Here is a 21,170-nt window from a genome sequence, read left to right on the forward strand (position 1 = left end):
GACTGTAGCCCACCAGACTCCTCTGTCCATGGCGTTTTCCAAGCAACAATATTGAAGTGGTTGCCATTTCCTCCTCCAGGGGATCTTCCTGACCCAGGGATTGAACCTGTTATCTCTCGTCTCCTGCATTAGCAGGCAGGTTCTTTAGCACTAGCGCCACCTGGGAAGCCCATAAAAAATGTCATTGGAACACACCACTTTGTTTACATATGGCCTATGGATGCTTTGTGCTACAATAGCAGGGGTAAGTAGTCACATGACAGACCATACAGCCAGGAAAGTCTGCCTTGTATACTATCTATGCTATGCTAAGTCGCTTCAGTCGTGTCCGACTCTGTGTGACCCCAGAGACGGCAGCCCACCAGGCTCCCCCGTCCCTGGGATTCTCAAGGCAAGAACACTGGAGTGGGTTGCCATTTCCTTCTCCAATGCATGAAAGTGAAAAGAGAAAGTGAAGTCGTTCAGTCGTGTCCGACTCCTAGCGACCCCATGGACTGCAGCCCACCAGGCTCCTCCATCCATGGGATTTTCCAGGCAAGTGTACTGGAGTGGGGTGCCATATCTAGCTCTTTACATTAAAAGATTGCCGACCTCTAGTATAGCACCAGCGACATGTATCAGCAAATTACTGGGACTAGAACCATCACTATGTTGGTGTTCAGAGTGGCAGGAATGTTCAATGTCTATAGTGTTTTGTTCTTTCATGTAACTGTATGAAGGTAATGAAGGATTCTTAGGAAGCAAATAATAAAAAGAATTGGGAAATAAGATGAATTTGAGGGATAAGTGGTAAAATGAATTACTATTAAAGCTCCTCAAACCAGGAAATGTTATTAGATGCCCCAACCCACTTTTTGAAAAAAGCAACATTTATTGTCCTTTTCTGATCATAAAAGCAATACATAATTAAGGTACTTGGAAATACAAAAAAATGTATACAGAATATAAATCGGCCATATTCCCATGAGATAACCATGTTTTAACATTTTTGTTTTTACAAAATCAGGGTATTATCGTACAAAATGGTTGTATTTTTAAATGTAACATTTCAACAGCCTCATATTCTCTAGGAACATTACGTTTAATGGGTAATTATAGTCCATTGTTTGGGAAATGCCATAATTCATTTAATTATTACCCACATTATTAAATCTTAAATTAGGTTAAGATTTTGTTATTATTTGTAAATAATGCTATAACAAACTTGCCTATGTTTCTGAAATTTTTTTTTCCCACTATGATAGATTACTATAGTAAAACAACTTCTGTCTAAATTAGGGCTCTTTTCAGGGACAAGACAGAAGATTCAAGAAAGACAAAGTTGTATTAATTGGGACTGTCTCTCTCATTTTTCTAGATTCCCAACCATACCAACTCTAGAGATTTCTGCCTTCTGATTAATAACATTAAATGACCTCTATTGTTGACTAACAATGTTTATATTTCTATATACCCCATTCTTAAATCCATACCCTTACAATCAAAATAAAACATTGTTCTGTTTGAATTCCCCCTTCCCTTAGAAAAAAAGGCAATAATCTTATCAAAAATATTTTATTTACAAAAAAATTCAATTATACTATACATCCTATACTGGAAATACATTGAATAATTGCTAAAATAAATACAGGCAATTAATTCAATCTTTTATAAGAATGAGAGAATCTGAATGTTATCAAGCTTAACTTAGAACATAAATAATTAAAAAGGCAAACTCAAGTTTTAGTCTTATTTAATGGCATGGTCTGTCTGTTTCCCACAAGCTCTCCAATCAGTGAGAGTCTATGTTGTAGAAGTTATGTACCTTTTTGTACTCTGAAGGTAGAACGTGCAGTTTTTTCTTAGGCAGGATGGATGGACTATAGATGTCTGTATTAAAAGGAAGCAGAAAGTTAGGAAGAACATGGTCGAATACTTCTCCACATTGCTGCTTCATCACAATACTTTTCATGCGACTCTAAATGTGTTTTATTTATTTTTATTTTTTTAACATGGGTCTACACAGCACCAGCTACAAGGTAAGATGGGTCATGCCAAAAGTCAAACTGGCTAACTGAGGCCTCAGAGTAGCTAAATTAGCCAGGCTGAAGGTACTTGATCCCTCAATTTTTTATGTGTCAATTATTCTTGATACAACTATTAAACTTTGATATCATGTCTACTCTGTAGACACATTTATATAGGCCAAGAACAGAAGAGATGAAGCTATTATCTGTATAATTCAGAAAATATCTTCCCTAGAAAGCTAAAGAGGACACCTGGAGCTTGATTCTGCTGGTTTTGAATTTATATGCTTTATCCTTATTCTTTATCTCATTTACCCATATAAACCTCATACTGACATGCAAAGTAAACTAACAAGCTGGGGGAAAAAAAGGGAGGTAAAGTATGTTCCACATATAGACAGAATCCAGTGAATACAGGTCACAGAACAAAAGATGAACTGAATTGTATTTGTCAAAATTATACAGATAATTTTTCCCAATTCCTCTTTACTTAGCCTGGGAAAATACTGTGAGAATGTCCAAAGACTATCTTTGATAACCAGATTTTGTCCACTGCTGGATGCTTAGTATTTTTCAAGAATTAACATTCCCTTTTTCAATCTTTTGAAAAAATTGCACTTTCCTACCCCTTTGGCCTTGATTTTCAATGACTTCTTTGTACAGATAAGTATGAATTTCTACTCTTGAAGTGTGACAGGTGTATTGGCCTTTTCTAAAAGAAATTTTTTGAAAAGTTAAAACATTGAGAGTTCACTTTTTCACAGAAATAAACTATTCAATTTTAAAGGTAGAGAGAAACATTTTATTCTTTCTATCATGAACAACGTCAACCAAGCTTCACATTTTGGGTAGAAATCTTTTTAAGTAGGAATTTTTTAAGAACCTATTTTATTAAAAAAAAAAAAAGGAAAAACAGGTGTATTTTGGCAGAGAAGTAAAATATAAAATATGCAAAATTTGTTTTAAAATTGGCATACAAAAATTTTAAAACACAGTACAATTATATAAAAATACAGCACAGCCAACGGCCTGTAAAATTTCCTTTGGCATTTCATTTGGTAGAATTAAACAGAAAAAATCATTCTAAAAAAAAATTAGCTATCAACACAGTCCATAAGTTAGGTTGTATATGTTGAAAGAACTTTTCCTTGAGTTTCCAAAATCCTTTTCTTCCATGATAACCCACATAAAGCATGGCTAGTGAGGTATATAGGGCAAAACACTGTTAGGCAGATGTACAGTAAGGAAAAAGTGCATACACAAAGAATCTTCCCATTTTCATAGAAATATCAGGTTAAATCTGAGTTGTTCTTCTTGATGTATCATTTTCCTTTGGCAGAATTAAAATAAACCCATACAAATGTCTTTGTTCAAGTCCCAGCAGCAGCGATATGTCTCCTTTGGTGGCGTTATCTGACGCCACAATACCATACAGTCCCTAGAGGAGCTAAGGTTTTGTGTGTCTGCAACTGCAAACATCAAACGTAAGATCATACATCAAGCACCATGTCGTACTGTTGTCCCTTCTTCCGCCTGCCACATTTATTGATGAGAACCACGTACAGTGTCAAAAGCATGACCCAATAGCATGCATACAGCAACGTTCCAACAATTAAAACTGTCTGTTTGGATTCTGAGAATGGCTTTTTAGATTCCTTATAAATGGTGAAAATCACACCACCCAGGAGTATTGTAAACCAAACGGATACGGGAATGAGTCCTATGAAATTAACGACAATGGTTTTCCTTCCAGATGTGCCCCACCCAGCTTTGTTTATTGTTGCAATTGCAAACATCTTGGCCGGAAGTAAACTTGACATGTATAACACTGAGTAGAGGGACATGAAGACCATGACAATGTTTCCTCTAAGGCAGCTGGCAAAAGATGACTTTATGAGACCCACTAACTGGACAGTTAACAAGAAGAGGAGGATGTTCCAAATTTTACCCCTGTAGAAGAGCTGGATTACCGTGGCAATGAGAAAGAAAGGGAAGAACCCAGTGATGACGGCTTCATAGGTCATCCACAAGTGATGTTTATGAAACCACATCGCGTTGTACAGCCACTCTCGGAAGTACGACTTGCTCCAGCGGGTCTGCTGGTTTAACCATCTGAGATATTCTATAGGTGTTTCAGTAAGGCACTTGGATCGAGCTGTGTATTTCGTTGCATAGCCCAGACTCAGCACTCGGTTCGTTAGATGCCTGTCATCTCCAAAACTACATTGGCTGCCCATAAATTCTTGATTGTACCAGTCTTCCACAAATTCATGCAGTAAGGAGTTTCTGTACATTCCCAGAGGTCCGCTAATGCACTGGACACATCCGAAATAAGACTGACAGGCCCTTTCTATGTTAAAAGCCATCCAGTATCTCACACTGCTGAGGAAGGAGATCCAGGAATCATACTTGTTTAAAATCTGCAAGAAAAATAAAAGTAATTAAATAAAGGTAAGCCCCCTGATGCAAAGAACTGACTTATTGGAAAAGACTCTGATGCTAGGAAAGACTGAAGTTGGGAGGATAAATGAATGACAGAGGATGAGATGGTTGGATGGCATCACTGACTCGATGGACATAAGTTTGAGCAAGCTCTGGGAGTTGGTGATGGACAGGGAAACCTGGCATGCTGCAGTCCACGGGGTCACAAAGAGTGGGACACGACTGAATGACTAAACTGAATCCCCAGCTAAAAATACCAACAAAATCTGCACTATTGTGAGGTTACTACCTAGAGTCATGTTTGGTATTTTATTTTTCTATTTTGACTTCTTTCCTTTTTAACATGATTTTCCTTTATTTTCTTCACGTATTACTAGATTAACTTGATAAGTGGTGTGTATGTGTTAAGACTTGTTGAAAATAACTTTTTTCTACTTCATCACTCCCTGTACTCTTTTGTTATGTTTTCTTTCTCTTGTTGTAACATTGGGATTTTTTTAGGCTTCAGTTCTCAGCCCTAAAATTATTCTGTCACTTTCCTTCCATCCAATATTTGAAGGTTTAAGTCCCATCTTCTCTTTCCTACTCATCCAACCCTATTATTCTCCTTTCTCCCCAGTTTTAGCAATGCTAGTGATGAAGGGGTTTTTTCTGGCTTCACCTCAAAACTGGAATCCTGAAATAAGGCTCTACATAAAGGCTACTAAAATTATTAGCTTTACGGGAGGGCAATATTTCTTAATTCTCCTCCTCTGTCTCAATTCTGTTCCATTTTCATCTGGATTTTGTATGCTTTCTTTTTATCACCAGGGTATTTCTTTGTCCTTCCAGTTCATTTTCTTTGCCTTCACTAGTACCAAGCATTATCAATATGGGTTATACAGCAACATAATACCTACATTTAAAGTCAAAATTCCATGCGCTTCTCACTTTTTCCTAAAATCTAATTGTACTTTTGCAAAGGATGCACTTTAACCTTCATATATTTTCATATATTGTTTTCTCATTCCATAAATGTTAATCACCTTATTAATATTTCTTTCACTTAAAATTTCTCCATTGATGGCAAATAATGGGAAATAAATAATAACTGGAAAATCCACTTCTTTGACTTTTTCTCTAGTGTAAATTTGAATTGCAGTTTCTCTTTTTTTCCTTAGTTTACCCGATTTGGATTTTTGACAAGTCATATATTGCTCAGCTTTTAAATATAGAGGTATATGTTATAGTAATAAAAACCACCCACTGCCATACCTCCATTTCTTAATCCTTGCACTAAATTCCAACATCATTTTACCAGAACATTAAGTTGTGGCTTAAGAAGATACAGCAGAAATTACACACTTACATTATATTTTATGTAACTTATCAGCTACTACATACATGTGTTACAACCTCCAGCTAAGCAAAGAAATCATAAATTACTTCAATTTAGATAATAGAAGAGGTAGTACAGTGGGTACAAGACACATTCTAATGTGTCTTAGTCTCCAGAAACAACACCTGGCACATAGTTTGGTGTATAATAAATATATACTCAAAGAATCAATGGCTAAGGGTGCTACTAAAGCCATACACACCTGGACATCTCCCCCGACACCTCCAACCATGGGATCTTCTTCTAAAACTTTTACCATCTCCACAGATGATGCTGGGTCAAGCATGGTGTCTGAATCACAAACCTGCAAAGAAAGTAAGAAATGAGTTAAAGAAAATAAGACAATGAGCATGTTCCATGTAGTCGAAATTGGACACATATATATTATGCCTTTAGCCTATTGTCACAAGGCCTAAGTAAGCGAGTATCATGTGGATGTAAGTTTGTTATATGATGGCCAATACAAAGAACTTGCAAACTCAGTATTTAAGCTAATGAAATTGCTGAAAAGAACAAATGAACTGATGACCTAGGCATGTGGTGAAAGGTGGTCAGCTTTTCCTGGTTCGCCAAGGATGTACTCAATTTTGGCAATAAAAGTATCATATCCCTGATAACACCCTAGGTTTCCAGGTCTTGGAAAACACCTTGGGTTGGTCACCATAAATGTCTCTCCCTCTCTTTTTAATTGCCTTAATCAAGCTTTTAGATATCTTATTCCTCAGGTCTGAATGATGATGGGAAACTCCTATGGCAGTATTGATAAAAGGCATGTTTAAGAGTAATTATTTTTCTCTATTTTAATATGGTAATTAAGACAGGAAAGCAGTTCTTCTAAGGTGGGTTGTATAACTCTGAAACAAGATGTCCATTTGACCTGGGCTTAGCAGATCACATTCCATCAGAAAGGAAAATCAAGCTTTTAAAGATATTAAGTATTCATCTAGCTCTTTATATACAAAAGTAGATGAACCATGAACTTCCAGATGTTCAAGCTGGTTTTAGAAAAGGCAGAGGAACCAGAGATCAAATTGCCAACATCTGATGGATGGATGTAAGAGTGTTCCTGAAAAACATCTATTTCTGCTTTATTGACTATGCCAAAGCCTTTGACTGTGTGGATCACAATAAACTGTGAAAAATTCTGAATGAGATGGGAATATCAGACCACCTGACCTGCCTCTTGAGAAACCTGTATGCAGGTCAGGAAGCAACAGTTAGAACTGGACATGGAACAACAGACTGGTTCCAAATAGGAAAAGGAGTATGTCCAAGCTGTATATTGTCACCCTGCTTATTTAACTTATATGCAGAGTACATCATGAGAAACGCTGGGCTGGAGGAAGCACAGGCTGGAATCAAGATTCCTGGGAGAAATATCAATAACCTCAGATATGCAGATGACACCACCCTTATGGCAGAAAGTGAAGAGGAACTAAAAAGCCTCTTGATGAAAATGAAAGAGGAGAGTGAAAAAGTTGGCTTAAAACTCAACATTCAGAAAACTAAGATCATGGCATCCAGTCCCATCACTTCATGGCAAATAAATGGGGAAACAGTGGAAACAGTAGCTGACTTTATTTTTCTGGTTTCAAAATCAGTGCAGATAGTGATTGCAGCCATGAAATTAAAAGATGCTTACTCCTTGGAAGAAAAGTTATAACCAACCTAGACAGCATATTAAAAAGCAGAGACATTGCTTTGTCAACAAAGGTCCGTCTAGTTAAGGCTACAGTTTTTCCAGTGGTCATGTATGGATGCGAGAGTTGGACTGTGAAGAAAGCTGAGCGCCGAAGAATTGATGCTTTTTGAACTGTGGTGTTGGAGAAGACTCTTGAGAGTCCCTTGGCCTTCAAGGAGATACAACCAGTCCATCCTAAAGGAGATCAGTCCTGGGTGTTCACTGGAAGGACTGATGTTGAAGCTGAAACTCCAATACTTTGGCCACTTGATTCAAAGAGCTGACTCATTTGAAAAGACCCTGATGCTGGGAAAGATTGAGGGCAGGAGAAGGGGACAACAGAGGATGAGATGGTTGGATGGCATCACCAACTCGATAGACACGGGTTTGGGTGGACTCCAGGATTTTGTGATGGACAGGGAGGCCTGGTGTGCTGTGGTTCATGGGATTGCAAAGAGTCAGACACGACTGAGCAACTGAACTGACTGAGATGTAAATTATCTTAAGCTTTTCTGTAAGTGTTAATTGTTATTCTGAAAAACAAACTTTATACAGGCCAAAAAAACAAAAGCAATTTTGCAAGCAAACCAATTACAACTTCAAGAAAATTTTTAGAATTTGTCTATACCCAAGAATGGCTCACAGAAGATTCTACTGGAGGCCAAAGGTGCAGGATTACAAATAGTACTTTATTTTCCAAGCTGATTTATGAACTTATTGAAAAATGGAACAGAAGAATAAAGGAGATATGAAGCCAAAATATTACCTGTATACTCATAAAGCTGATATGGAAAATAGGGCTCATATCAATGCAGTAGCCAGTTTTATAATTATGTTCCCCAGAATTAGACTGATGTATCAATTCTGAACAGTACCTAAGTGGGACCAGTCTCCTCCTGAAGACACAGTTAATGGCCCTTTGAAAGGTATGGCTCCTTTGGAGTAGCCCACTCCCAGAAGAAAGAAGGAGCTAGGCTACCCCTTATACCTTCCATACTCCCCAACCAGATTAAGTCACTTCTCTTAGGCAGGAATTAGGTATGCTATATCTGTAGATGGACATTCTTCCACATGATCAAAGAAAATCAGAAGTAGGGAAAGAGCTGTCACTTCTCTATTTCTAATTATATTAATAACATCATATCTTTTTCTGGAGAACTCAGCCAGGCCCAAGAAGATATAAAATGACCAAACTTGACACACCGTGAACCAGTTTCATATCCCCACCCAAGAAATGAAAGACATGATTGGCAGAGACCGGAGTGTTAGCTGCAGTTTCATTGTTTTTCTATGTCGTCTGGCTTCATTTATTAATTTAATCAAGACTTAGTCTCTTTATTTATATTAAAAGCCAGTATTTTTACAGTTCTCTGAACTGGTTTATAAAAATAGTAGGAATTTGATATACCAGTTGTGAATGAAAAAATATGAAAACAATTTTTAGAAGCCTGAACTCTTGGGGCTGGTGCACTGAGATGACCCAGAGGGATGGTATGGGGAGGGAGGTGGGAGGGGGGTTCAGGATGGGGAACACGTGTATACCCGTGGTGGATTCATGTTGACGTATGGCCAAACCAATACAATATTGTAAAGTAATTAGCCTCCAATTAAAATAAATAAATTTATATTGAAAAAAAAAAAAAAAAAAAAGAAGCATGAACTCTTGAGTTAACTGGAGAAGGAAATGGTAACTCACTCCAGTATTCTTGCCTGGGAAATCCCATGGACAAAGGAGCCTGGCAGGCTACAGTTCATGGGGTCCAAAGGGTCAGACGCAACTGAGCAACTGAGTATGCACACACTTTTGAGTTCAAAGGGATTTTCTATGTGTAATTGTAGGAGACCCTCACATATATAACTAGAAAATCTCAAAATTTTTTAAAATGTATGTTGCTTAATTTTACTAATAGATTTTTCTGAAAAAATTAATATATATGAATAACAAATATTGTTGGTGAAAACAATTTAAATGTATTATTGAAACTTATAATTTAAGGAGTATGTAGGGTATCCAAAATTACAGAAATGAAATCACCTCTCTAAACTCAATTAGCTACATGAAAGTTAATTTTTGAATTTTTATATTACTGTCCCTATTTAGAAACATGCATTTTCTAAATAACTTCTTGCCCCTTTTGGGTGAGTGGGGGTACATTCTATTTTGGTCCAGCATGGTCTGACTTATTTTAGAGGAGGAAAAAATAGACAGCAGCTAGGCATTAGTATTCCATTAAAAAAAACAGAATTTTGCTAATACTTGGATTTGTAGCCAAGCATCCAAAGCCTCAGAAACCTAAACGAATTCTTCCAATAGCAATGTTTTTCCGCTCTCTTGCCTTGTTTATCACTGTTTTGTAAATATATGGTTATAAGCCTGGCAGGCCAGTCACTAGAGTAGTAAAAAGTGACGGCAGAAGTTCAACCCAACTTTCAACCTCTCAGCATCCAGAGCTTATGGCCACACCCACCTCTATTGACTCAAGCTGGGAAAGGTAAAACCAGAAAGCTAAAAATAAGACTAAAAACAACAGGAAGGCGGCAATCTAGAATTCATGTTTAGGTAACTCCTCCTGCTTGTGAGCAGAAACAAGCCAAGGGAACTGCCTCTCTGAAATGACCAAACTGGAACCAAACTTCTGAGGTTCTGCATATTTAAGTTGGTCCCACCCCTCCCAATTTCCAACAGCAAAGTGCCAAAAGTTCTCTGAGAGAGATTGTTCACATGGTGAATTTAACTGTCAGAAGCGAAAGCTCTCAGAAATCCCTTGGGAGGGGTTTGTTATAGCAGGATTAAAGAGTTCTTTATAGAAGTTCAGTTTCTGGATGTTATTTGGTGATAGAATGCCAACTAGAAAACCACCATCTACAATAGTCTGTGAAAGCAAGTATGTTCATGGACATAATAGTATTGATTTGTTTGTGTGTAAAGGCTATAACGCTAGCCCTTCTTGAAACCAGTCTAGTAGAAACAGGATTTCTAGCTGTCTCTTCACCAATTAATAAAAGTGTATAACTTCACAAAGGCCAGCTGTTCAGCTCTGGGCTAGAAGCTGTGGGGGAAAATACCCCAGTTCATGAGGAGCTTTGACACTGGGGAAAACCACAGGACATGGTCTGCATGCAGGAAACTGAGAACAAATCAACTGTCTTTCTGTCCACCCTGAATGTATCATTCTAATTTGTTTAAAGTACATGATTCCCAGTCATAATATTTCTCACTGGGAGATATGGAAACAAGGCAGTCACCAAATTTTGATTAAATTTGAGTGGAAAATGTAAAGAAAGAAGATGTTATGGGGTGGAACCAGCCACCTCAGTCATAACCACAGAATCATCAGTTAAAGTGCGTAAGGCCATGGCTCCCCCTCCATCCGTGCTCAAGCCAAGAGTTAGGGCTGCCCCTCTCTGCATGTCTACAACAGGAGTTGGCAAACTAAGGTCTAAGAATCAAGTCAGCCTTGCCACCTGTTTTGGGAAGGTCTATGAGATAAATGATTTTTATCTTTTTAAATAGTTGGGAAAAAAAATTTGTGACATATGGAAATAATATGAAATTCAAATTTCAGTGTCCATAGATAAAGATTTATTGGAACTCAGTCACGCACATTTACTTTCATATTCTCTATGAATGCTTTCACACTAAAACAGCTAAGCTGAACAGTTACAACACAGACCATATGGCATGCAAAGCCTAAATTTACCATCAGGTGTTTCACAAGCAAACTTTACCAACCCTGGGCCTCAAATAATTGGTTGCAGGAGAGTTCTGTCATAAAAATTTTTTTTTAAAGTTGAGATAAAATATGTTCTAAGCCCCAACTTTAATTCTAGTAGATTTTTTAAAAAGATTTCCTCCATCTCCACATGTTATAATTAGTAAGAGTAACTGCATAAAAAGTATAAAATACTAATAAACTAGATCTTCTTTAGCCAAGATTTGCCTATTATAAGAGAAAATATCCTCAGAATCAAGAAGCCTCAATTAAATAGTGAGTCCTATATCTCACTTCTACGATTTTCAGTAAGTCATAGTGGAGTAAGACACCAAATAGAAAAGTACCTTGTAATTACAAAGGATCATAGGGAAGTATACTATTCATTGTTCATTGTTCAGACACTAAGTCATGTCTGACTCTGCGACTCCATGAACTGCAGCACATCAGGCTTCCCTGTCCTCCACTATCTCCTGGAATTTGCTTAAACTCATTTGTACAGGATAATAACCTTTACGTTTTTATACTGTAAGTAAACCCACACCTAAAAGAGCATGGCAATCTTTACCACAGATAGATTAACTCGATAGAGAGAATCTCTAAAAGGAACAGGAAAATTGACTATATATTAAGAATCTCTTATCACAGTGAACAAATTTAAATGTCTGGAATTATCTATAATAGGTATAGACTATTTTTCATAACTTATCAGACTATAAATCCACTCAAGCTTACTTCACTTAACACTAATCTACCTCACCACAGTTTAAATAAAACTCTCCTGTTACATTTTCTATCAAATGTATTTCAAATTCTGACTCAGGTCTAAAACGCCAAGTTCCCCATGTTTCACCTTTTTAAAAAAACATATTTCCTTTCAGACTGACTGGTGGATTCTCCATATCTGCCTGCTCCAAACCACTTCAAAGGGCCCTGAGAGTTATGCAGCAAGAGGAAGTCTTAATTTTTTAGGCTGCCTTCAATGAAGAAACAAGGTTGAAAATAAATCCAGACCCCTACTGTTGCTACTGCCTTCATCCTCTGTCTGCTTGTAAGGCTCACCCCTTTCTTAACCTTGACCCTTCATCTTAACCTGGATGCAGCGATACTATTTATTGCTATTATGTTTGAAATTTACCTTTGGTCAGGATCCCACTACAACTTTCCCTTCGACAACTTAACCACATAGTAAATGAAGAGACCCTCCTACCCTGTCTCCCTCAGGCCATTGCCTGAAAGAAGTCAGCCAGAATTCTGAAATTCCCCAGTAGTTATTCACTAGCAAACACAAGACGGCGTTAGGCCCCTGAACTCATAACAGTTCAACGCCAGAGTAAACATGCTACTGCAAAGAAAGTGCCATGCAAAATTTGTCTGGAATCAGACAAATTGGAGTCTCAATCCACCACTGACCAGTTATATTTACTTGTACTAGCTTTGTAGCCTAAACTCCTTACCTTACCTTTATAAGTCTACATTTCTCAGTTGAAAAATAAGGATAAGTCAATCCACCTAGCAATTTGTTGTAATGGAGAATAAACTAGATACTGTATGTATAGCACTTATAAGGGCTAACTCATAGTACATGCTCAATAAAAAGAAGTGATAAATTGGGACTTCCCTGAGGTTCTAGTGGTTAAGAATCTTCCTTGCAATGCTGGGGACATAGGTTCGATCTCTGGTCGGGGAACTGAGGCCCCAGAGCCACCAACAAAAGTCCTGCATGCTGTAGCTAAGACCTAATGCAGCCAAATAAAACATCAAAACCAGAGGCAAAAAGGAAGAACACTAGTCCAATGAAGGAAAGAGTCCTTCTTATCATTACTGTAAATAAGCTAAAACTCACTCAGAGAGCAGAAACTAATGCTTAATCCAACATCCAACAAATTTAAGTTAAACAAGTTGGATTATTGAGCAGGCACCATGAAAGTCCTTAGATTGGGCTGTCTGCTAGGGAAAAAGATTAGAGAGCAGTTTATGGCAGACTGTGAGTGGCAAAAACAAAATCATAAAATCTAATAATTTTAGGACTGAAAAGACCTTTTGAAGTTAATCCATGAAACCAATCTAGGAAAAAATAAATGCCCTCAGAAAATAAACTTTCTTTTGGGAGAGGGACTGGGGATGCGTAGGATTATTCTTTCTTATGGTAATTTGGTTTACAGTAAAAGATCTTAATATAGCCAATAGGAAGCCTCTAAATCATAGACACCTAAACAATTTGGTTGTTATTTGTTGCTCTTTGGTAGAATATGTTACCCAAACTGTTTTAAAATATTTGCCTTCAGGCACCCTAGAATATTTATTTAAGGTGAAAAAGGAGTCATTTGGTTATTCTCTTGTCTGTTTTCAGGAAAGTTTATACACGAGTGAAAGTTACAGACAGTGCAAAAGCAAAGGTGACAAGCTAGGTGGAAAATGAGAAACCAAATGTTGTCACCTCTAAGACTTAAGCCAAGAGACACCCTTTATTACAAGTGGTTGGAATTCCCATTCTAAAGAAGGGAATCAGGAAATTACATAATGGTGTCCTTAAATAAGGGTCTACCTTCAAGAACCTGACTTTGGGGAAAAGCGTAGATTAAAAATGAAAAGAAAAGTCTAATGATATACTCTTGCAAAGCATAGGTAGGTTTCTAGGAAATTAAGACAGCCCTAACTGGAGTCTTGAGCTGGAAGTGATTTCAGGAATCATCTGTTGTACCAGTTGAGGCCCATAGCAAGTAATCAGTTAAATCAAGAATTCAGATTTTCCCATTCTTATGTCAATGTGCTCTTAATTTCATCCTCTAAGATGAAGAGCATAAAGTCGCATTAACATTCTCAACAAGGCCCAACAGAAATTTTCAGAAAATAGGAACCAATCAAATGTTATACTCCGTCAATTCTCATTATCCATGGTAGTTTATGCACTACAAAGTTTCCATGAACAATGAATTAGCATACATCAGAAAATTGCTTCCAGCAGAAGTACAGAAGAGTTAGGTTCCTCACAGTCTCTGGTCACAACAGTTTTGCCTAGTGATCAATACCTAAACTTGTTTTACTTGTGTTTATTTGGGTCACCTTATTTAATATATATTGTTGATTTGTTCCCATTGAACTCATGTCCAGCAGCACTGTAACTCAGTTCGCAGTCTTAGTTTCCTGACCAGAGACTGAACTTGCGAACTTGGTGGTGAAAATGAGGAGTCCTAACCACTGGCCTGCCAGGACATTCCGGTTAACAGCCTTTGTTCAGAACACTAGATGGCACTTCACTTCAGGACCATTGAAATAGCTACATCACCAACAAAAAGCACAGAATGTGAAAAGCATGTTATTAAATAGACTAAGGACATTGCCTGTTTACAGTATAAAAGTTGAAACAAAAAGGCTAAGCATAATCTTGTTTGACCTCAGTTGGAAATATTTACATCAGGTGACTCGGTTTTTTTTTGCCCCTTTGAGTATGTCTGTAAACAATCACAAAAGCACTGCAACTATTGATCTTGGGGTAATAAATACATTTTTATTCATTAGGCTAATTTGCAAACACCAAATCCATGAACAATTAGGGTCAACTCTACTATCAGGAATGATTTAATCTTCCTATTCTTCACAAAAGAATGTTGGATAGCAAGGGTATTGCCAGATTAAATTAATAATAAAATTGCTTCCTATAATCTTCCCTTTGGGAAAATGCTCATACTTATTGTATATTTTTAATCTGGGAAATTTTTAATAGAGACATCAGATGATACTGTTTTTTTTTTCTTTCCTTTGTCACATAAACTGGTAGCTACTTATGTGATAATATCCATGTTCAGTGAAGAGAGAGATGATTATCAAATCTAGATGTCAAAAGATACTTTACAAGTGTTCTGATTTTTTCAGTAAATACAAAAGGCAAGTGTGATATAATCTCAAAATTGTTTTTAAAATAAGGAAAAACAGAAAAGTATATGCTGAAAAATATTAAATTTGATAATCTATACATGGGTCAGATATTTGTTTCAGATTATTTTTCTTTATCATTTACGGATATAACTTATTTACAATGTTTCAGGTGTACCACAAAGTGATTCAGTTATAAATATATACCTATGTATTCTTTCCAGATTCTTTTCCATTATAGATTATTATAACATGTTGAATATAGTTCCCTATGCTATACAGTAGTCTTTATTATCTTTTATATATAGTAGGTTATCTGTTCATCCCAAATTCCTAATTTCTCTCTCCCATCTCTGTTGCAGAGATGATTTTAGTTTTGCTCTTTGCACTTTTCTACATCTTTGAAAGTTTTTCCAGAAAATACATTGATTGAAAATTAAGAAAATCTTCCTTATTCTCCTTTTTTCTCATTCCCTATACATTATTTTCTGTTATTTTTCTTCTGCTGCTTGTCTATCTTCTCATCTCTGGAAGCAGCCACTAGCATCACAGATGAATTTCCTACCACACTGGGCTTGTCTTAGACTACAGCTTCCCTAAAAATTCCATGTTGGCACTTATTATTTGAGATATAAAGAGGTGATAACTAATAAAGCCTTGTTCTGAAAGAGGGAGCCAACCCACAAAGCTCAGAAGTATGGGTAGAAAGGTTAACCTTGAGATAGGGGGTGAGGCTGGGGACCCTTGAAATTGTAAGCAGAAGACAGTCAGGTCTTGACAGCCTTCAGAGCCCATGCTTTTGCTGTTCTCTTTTGTAGGAGGCAAAATCATCTGTTTGTAGTTAAGCAGGGAGGAGTTTGGGTAAGGCCCTGGGAGAGTGACAAAGATATGAAACAACAGACACGAGAGGAATAAGCAAGACATCTATTCAAGATCAAGTGCAAAGAGTGCTGATGAGTGCTGAGGATCCAGCTGCAACTGGAAGCCAATCATTTTGGCCATCTCTCTGCACACTTAAGCAGTGTTCTCCAGCCAGGTTAGCAAGTATGAGCAGATGGTCAATTTCTTCCCCTAGTCCCCATTCTCTCTTGTGTATTAGCACCTGAACGTTGCTTCCTTCCATTCCTAACCAACTTGAACTCCACATCCAAGTACTTGGAATGCTCAGGAGCCAAAAACCTCGACTCCTTTCCCCCTTGGTCTTCCTGGGGCTTCTGCTCTGCAATTCTTGGACCCTGGGTCAGTCAGAAGAAAGGATGAGAATACTATATTAGAGTGAATTTCACATAATTTCTGTTTTTATAGGGCACGAATGGTTAAAATAGCAAGGGATCTGATGAAGGAAGCATGGCAGGATAGAGTTTACTGGTTTCAGAATTCCAAAAGATTTTTTACCCTCCTTTGAGTGCTCTGAATGGACCCTAAGGCTCAGGAGGATTCAGGGTCCAGTTAACAGCTGTTGCTAGGGTCAGTCTATCTGGACACATCATGCTGAAGGAAGGAAAGTTCTCAAGCCTGATTAGGGCACCAGCAAAAAGTCTATTCTAACATTTTAAATTTTGTATTATTTTTTCCTGGACAGGCCCAAGTCAAGTTGCCAAGGATACAAACAAAATTCCAAACAAAATGATGGGAGAAGGGGCTTTGGGAGAAGCAGGTTAAAAAAAGAAGAAGAAAAACTACACAATGACGTGTTGATTAGAAAGGACAAACGTAAATTGTTTTAACTAGAATTAAAGGCAAAACATCAAAACAGATGTTTTCTCATTTTAGGGCCAGAGCTTCATTCTTCAAATCTTCTGTAAGGTCCCTAGCCATCCTTTATAAAAGTTTTATCTTATCCTCTCATCTGGTGATGTATGTAAAATGTCTCGAGTTAACTAAATCAGCCTTATTTGCAAAAGTTTTAGAAAATAGGAGACACTTGGGGGTTGAAATCAACTCCCTAGAAGAGAGATTTACACAGATGGTATAAACTGAAGAAATGTTTCAAATTATTCAACTATTAGTGAAATTAACAACTGACATGTTAATTAGCAATTGAAATTACTATATTTGCATAATGACCATAATATTATTAAAGCATTTGCTGTTAATAGAGTATTATTTCTTATATGATTAACAGCAAATGCTTTAATAGTATGAACAATGCCATTATCAGCCAACTTTGGCTAAGCCCCTTTAGATTCATAATTTGAAATACTTATCTGAAATCCCTTGAGAGATTGGTATCTTCTAACCAGGTAACCAAGATTTGGGAGGTGGTCCTGCTCAAGGTCAACCAGCTACTAATAACTGGGACTAGAATCTCAGTCTAGTGCTCATTCCCGACCCATTACTCAGAGACCCAATGGGCATTACTCTGTGTTAATAAATTGCCCTAAAATATATGATGGATCTTCCAAAAACAAGGGTTTCATGTTTAAGAGAAGAGGAAGAGTGTCGAATATATATCTGAAGTCAGAGAATTTCTCCTTTCTCAGTATCATTGTGAACAAAGTCTAACTTAAATATCTGCAGAAAATTACAACCAGAAAACTCACAGGAGCCCTACTAATGTTCTAAAGAAGCAAGCTTCGGTGAGAACTAGAAGAGAAAAAACCCTAGAGTTAGCAGTTAGGAAATTAATGAAGAGACAGAGCCTGTCTAATTTTCATGCAAGCAAACACCATCACAAATGCTTTCAAAGGTCAAGTTGCAAGGAGTGAGGTAATGCTGTTTGGAGAGTGAAATAAACATGACTTAGATTTTGTTCTGAGAAGACTGGATTTTTTTTTTTGTCTTGTTTTTGTTTTCCTTTTCCCCTTTTCTTTTCTTTTTCTTGGTGTCTTACTTTTGAATTTCTATACTTTCCAATTAAAATTTTCATTGCCCCCATTTTGCCTAGCTTCTGTGAAAAATATTTTATAGCCTTACTTTGGTCCTGCAGATTTTCTCCAGCTCCTTCTGCTGGGACACACACTATTTTCTTACATCGCTGGAGAGTTTAAGAGTGTGGAAAATGATGTTGGAATTGATTTGGCAGAACCAAGGGGGAAGAGAAGGAAAGGGAGAGGAAGAGAAGGAAGGGTCTCCTGTTCAAAATAATCTTCACTTCCAACCAATCACATTGCATGAAGTAAGCATTTTCATAGATAGTTTTAACCGTTTCACAAGAATTTTTTTTTCTCTCTTTCAGAATGTGCTTTCAACAGTCATGCTGTTTTCAGATGAACTGAAAGAAGTACTTGTCCAGAAGGGACAAGCATGGGCTATAGCATATGACTGGAGAGATACAAAAGATGCTTTATTTAAATGTATGTTTGTCCTGGCAGATGTGGAGACCTACCTGTACATAATCCACACTTCGCCCCAGTGCTCTGAAGGCTGTGTACATGACTTCTCTTTTTCCACCCCATTTTTGCATGATGCAAATACTCTTATTGGACAAGACCAACTGGGTGACATGCTGTGAGCTTTCTTTGTGCGACTCATCCGTCTCTCCAGGACCCTTCACATGGTAGTTGTTCTTCCAGATATAAGTGGCTGACTTGTCCCTGCCCATGACTTCACTGAAGATGTCCATCATGTAAAGGTCATCTTCCGAGTTTCCATCTATGACCATGACAACTTTAATTCCGGGGTAGGTTAGCCTTTTCACAGATTGCAAACATTTCCGCAAATAGTCTGGATCTTCTTGATATGCAGCAATGCAAAGAGCAACAGTTTTGTTCAACTTAATGGGGGTTTCTAGAGATTTTTTCATTTTCCGGTGCTCCAAAAAGGCAAACAGGCTTTGGATGATGAGGTGTGATGCTAAAAAGGCACCATACAGTCCAAAAGAGAAATAGTAATTATCTGTTTGGATAAATTGGTAGCCAACAATATAAGCAGCTGTGATTCCAAGGAGGAGAGAGACTCCAAAAAGTGTGGTTCCAATTATTCTCAGGATACATAGAAATCTCTCACAATGCATCTGTAAAAATAACCACATGATACACTTGGTTAACCACTCTTGTCCCACACTTCTTTATATACAGAGTACCACAGGGAGCACACTGGTTCCAAGTGTTCTAACCCTGAGTTTCTCACTTAACTAGTTCAGTGACTTTCTGCATCTCAGTTTGGCATCTCATTGGCAAGAGAGAGATAAGAATGTCCTTTGGGGGACTTCCCTCGTGGTCCAGTGGCTAAGGCTCTGCACTCCCAATGCAAGGCACCCAGGTTCGATCCCTGGTCGGGGAATTGATCCCACATACCACAACTAAAACTCGATACAGCCAAATAAATGATCTGGAAAAATAAGTGTTTAAGAAAAAAAAAAAAAAAAGAATGTCCTTTTGGCACACCTCAGAGAATTCTTTCAAACATCATGAGATGGTAGTGCATTGTACCATTGAAAACTATAATGTATGAAACAAATATATAGATGCATCATTTTTAGTACATTAGATCATTTACCTAAGGATGTACTCTGTGTGTGTGGTCATAGCTAAGCATAACACCTAATTTTTTTTAGTGAGCAAGGCACTCTTGCACCATCATATTCCTTCACTCATAATACTGACCAGTGAAAGTTCAAAATTCATAGGCCTTGCTCAACTTCTTATGTATCATTTTATCTCAGCTCTGATGCAAATCCCTCAACTCACATCTTTCCCATGCAGCTAGCTGAGGTTGAACATAAAAATACATGGATTCTACCATTCTAGCTCTTCCATCAATTTGCGTGACTTTGAGCCAGTCATTTTTCCCCTCTGGGCTTCAGTCTTGAAAACTCTGTTAGGGATTTCCCTGCTGGTCCATTGGCTGAGACTCTGCACTCCCAATGCAACGGGGCAGGGTTTGATCCCTGGTGGGGGTACTAAATGCTGCAACTAAAATCAAAGATCCCACACTCCACAACTAAGACCCAGCATAGCCAAATAAATAAATATAAAGAATAAAATTTTAAAAAATTTAAATCTGTAAAATATAGGCAGTTAGACTGGATTATTTCCCAAGTCTCTGTTGCCATTAAAACTTCCTTATGCATGGATATCCTACACAGAAAGCTCCTGAAATTCCAAATTATAGTCCTTCGTTTATATGATTGTCTCCTTCATCCATCATCCACACCAGCCAGTTAGAACCTGGTAATCAGGAACTTTACTGAAACACAGCAAGGACACAATAAATGTTTGCAGAAATAAATTATATAATTAAAGAATAGCATCATGCTTAATTCAACAGGTACATTTTCTGTTGTCTGAAGAACTTTAACAACTTAGACTTTAAAAACACATTTCAGTTCTTAATAATATCCAGTTTTGTACTCCTCCCCAGTTTATGAATCTCCTGAAATATTTTGAATGTGAGTACAAGAGGATCATATATATTGTATTCCTCAAAGCATCTCCAATTATGACCACAGACGAGGTGCTTGGTCTTATTTCCTGGATCCTATTCCTATACATGCCACAAACAATTCTCTGGACACCTGCTGGGTGTCCAACAATTAAATCAATGTTGCCATCATATGCCTGCAGTATCAGATTCCACAGGTTCCATCCTACGAGACTGGCCCCTCACAGACCAACACTCAGATGTCAGTTGCAAGCCCAAGTTGTTACCTGCAATTATGATAAACTGGTTAAAACTCATAGGATCATAAGCTCCCCTCCTGAGTTCAATTAATTTGCTAGAAGGACTCACAGAATCAGGAAACCTGTTTACACATCAGATTACTGGTTTAATATAAAAAAGATGTAATTTAGGAATGGGCAGATGGAAGAGATGCAGAGGGCAAGGTATGCGGCAAGTTCCATGCATCACTCTCCCCAAATTGCCACATGTCTGTTAATCCATTAGCTTGCTGAACCCTCTTCTTTCTGGTTTTTATGGAGAATTCATTACATAGAATGATTAATTATTACCATTGACCACTGGCAATTAAACTCCATCTCTAGTGTGTCTCCCCTCCCCACTTATCTGGGCAAGAAAATGGAAGTTATTCCAAAAGTCACCTCATGAACCTAACAAAAGACATCTCTAAATCTGTAGGAAATGCTAAGCATCTTACGAGCCTCATGCCAAAGACCAAGTCTATATTTATT

The 21,170-nt window shown here is 37.5% G+C and overlaps 1 protein-coding gene across 1 annotated transcript in view; it reads right to left on the minus strand.

The window, feature by feature from the left end:
- Positions 1–880: 880 nt before the first annotated feature.
- HAS2 (hyaluronan synthase 2) overlaps positions 881–21,170 on the minus strand; it is a 32,171-nt gene continuing 11,881 nt past the window's right edge. Inside the window, exons 2-4 of the mRNA XM_005891980.3 lie at positions 18,425–19,051; positions 6,029–6,130; positions 881–4,426 (exon numbers count right to left, since the gene is read on the minus strand). Coding sequence (XP_005892042.2) covers positions 3,497–4,426; positions 6,029–6,130; positions 18,425–19,051 — 1,659 coding nt within the window. The 3' untranslated portion in view covers positions 881–3,496. The remainder of the gene's footprint in view (positions 4,427–6,028; positions 6,131–18,424; positions 19,052–21,170) is intronic.

The sequence above is a fragment of the Bos mutus genome, chromosome 14 (assembly GCF_027580195.1).
Source record: "Bos mutus isolate GX-2022 chromosome 14, NWIPB_WYAK_1.1, whole genome shotgun sequence".
NCBI lineage: Eukaryota > Metazoa > Chordata > Mammalia > Artiodactyla > Bovidae > Bos > Bos mutus.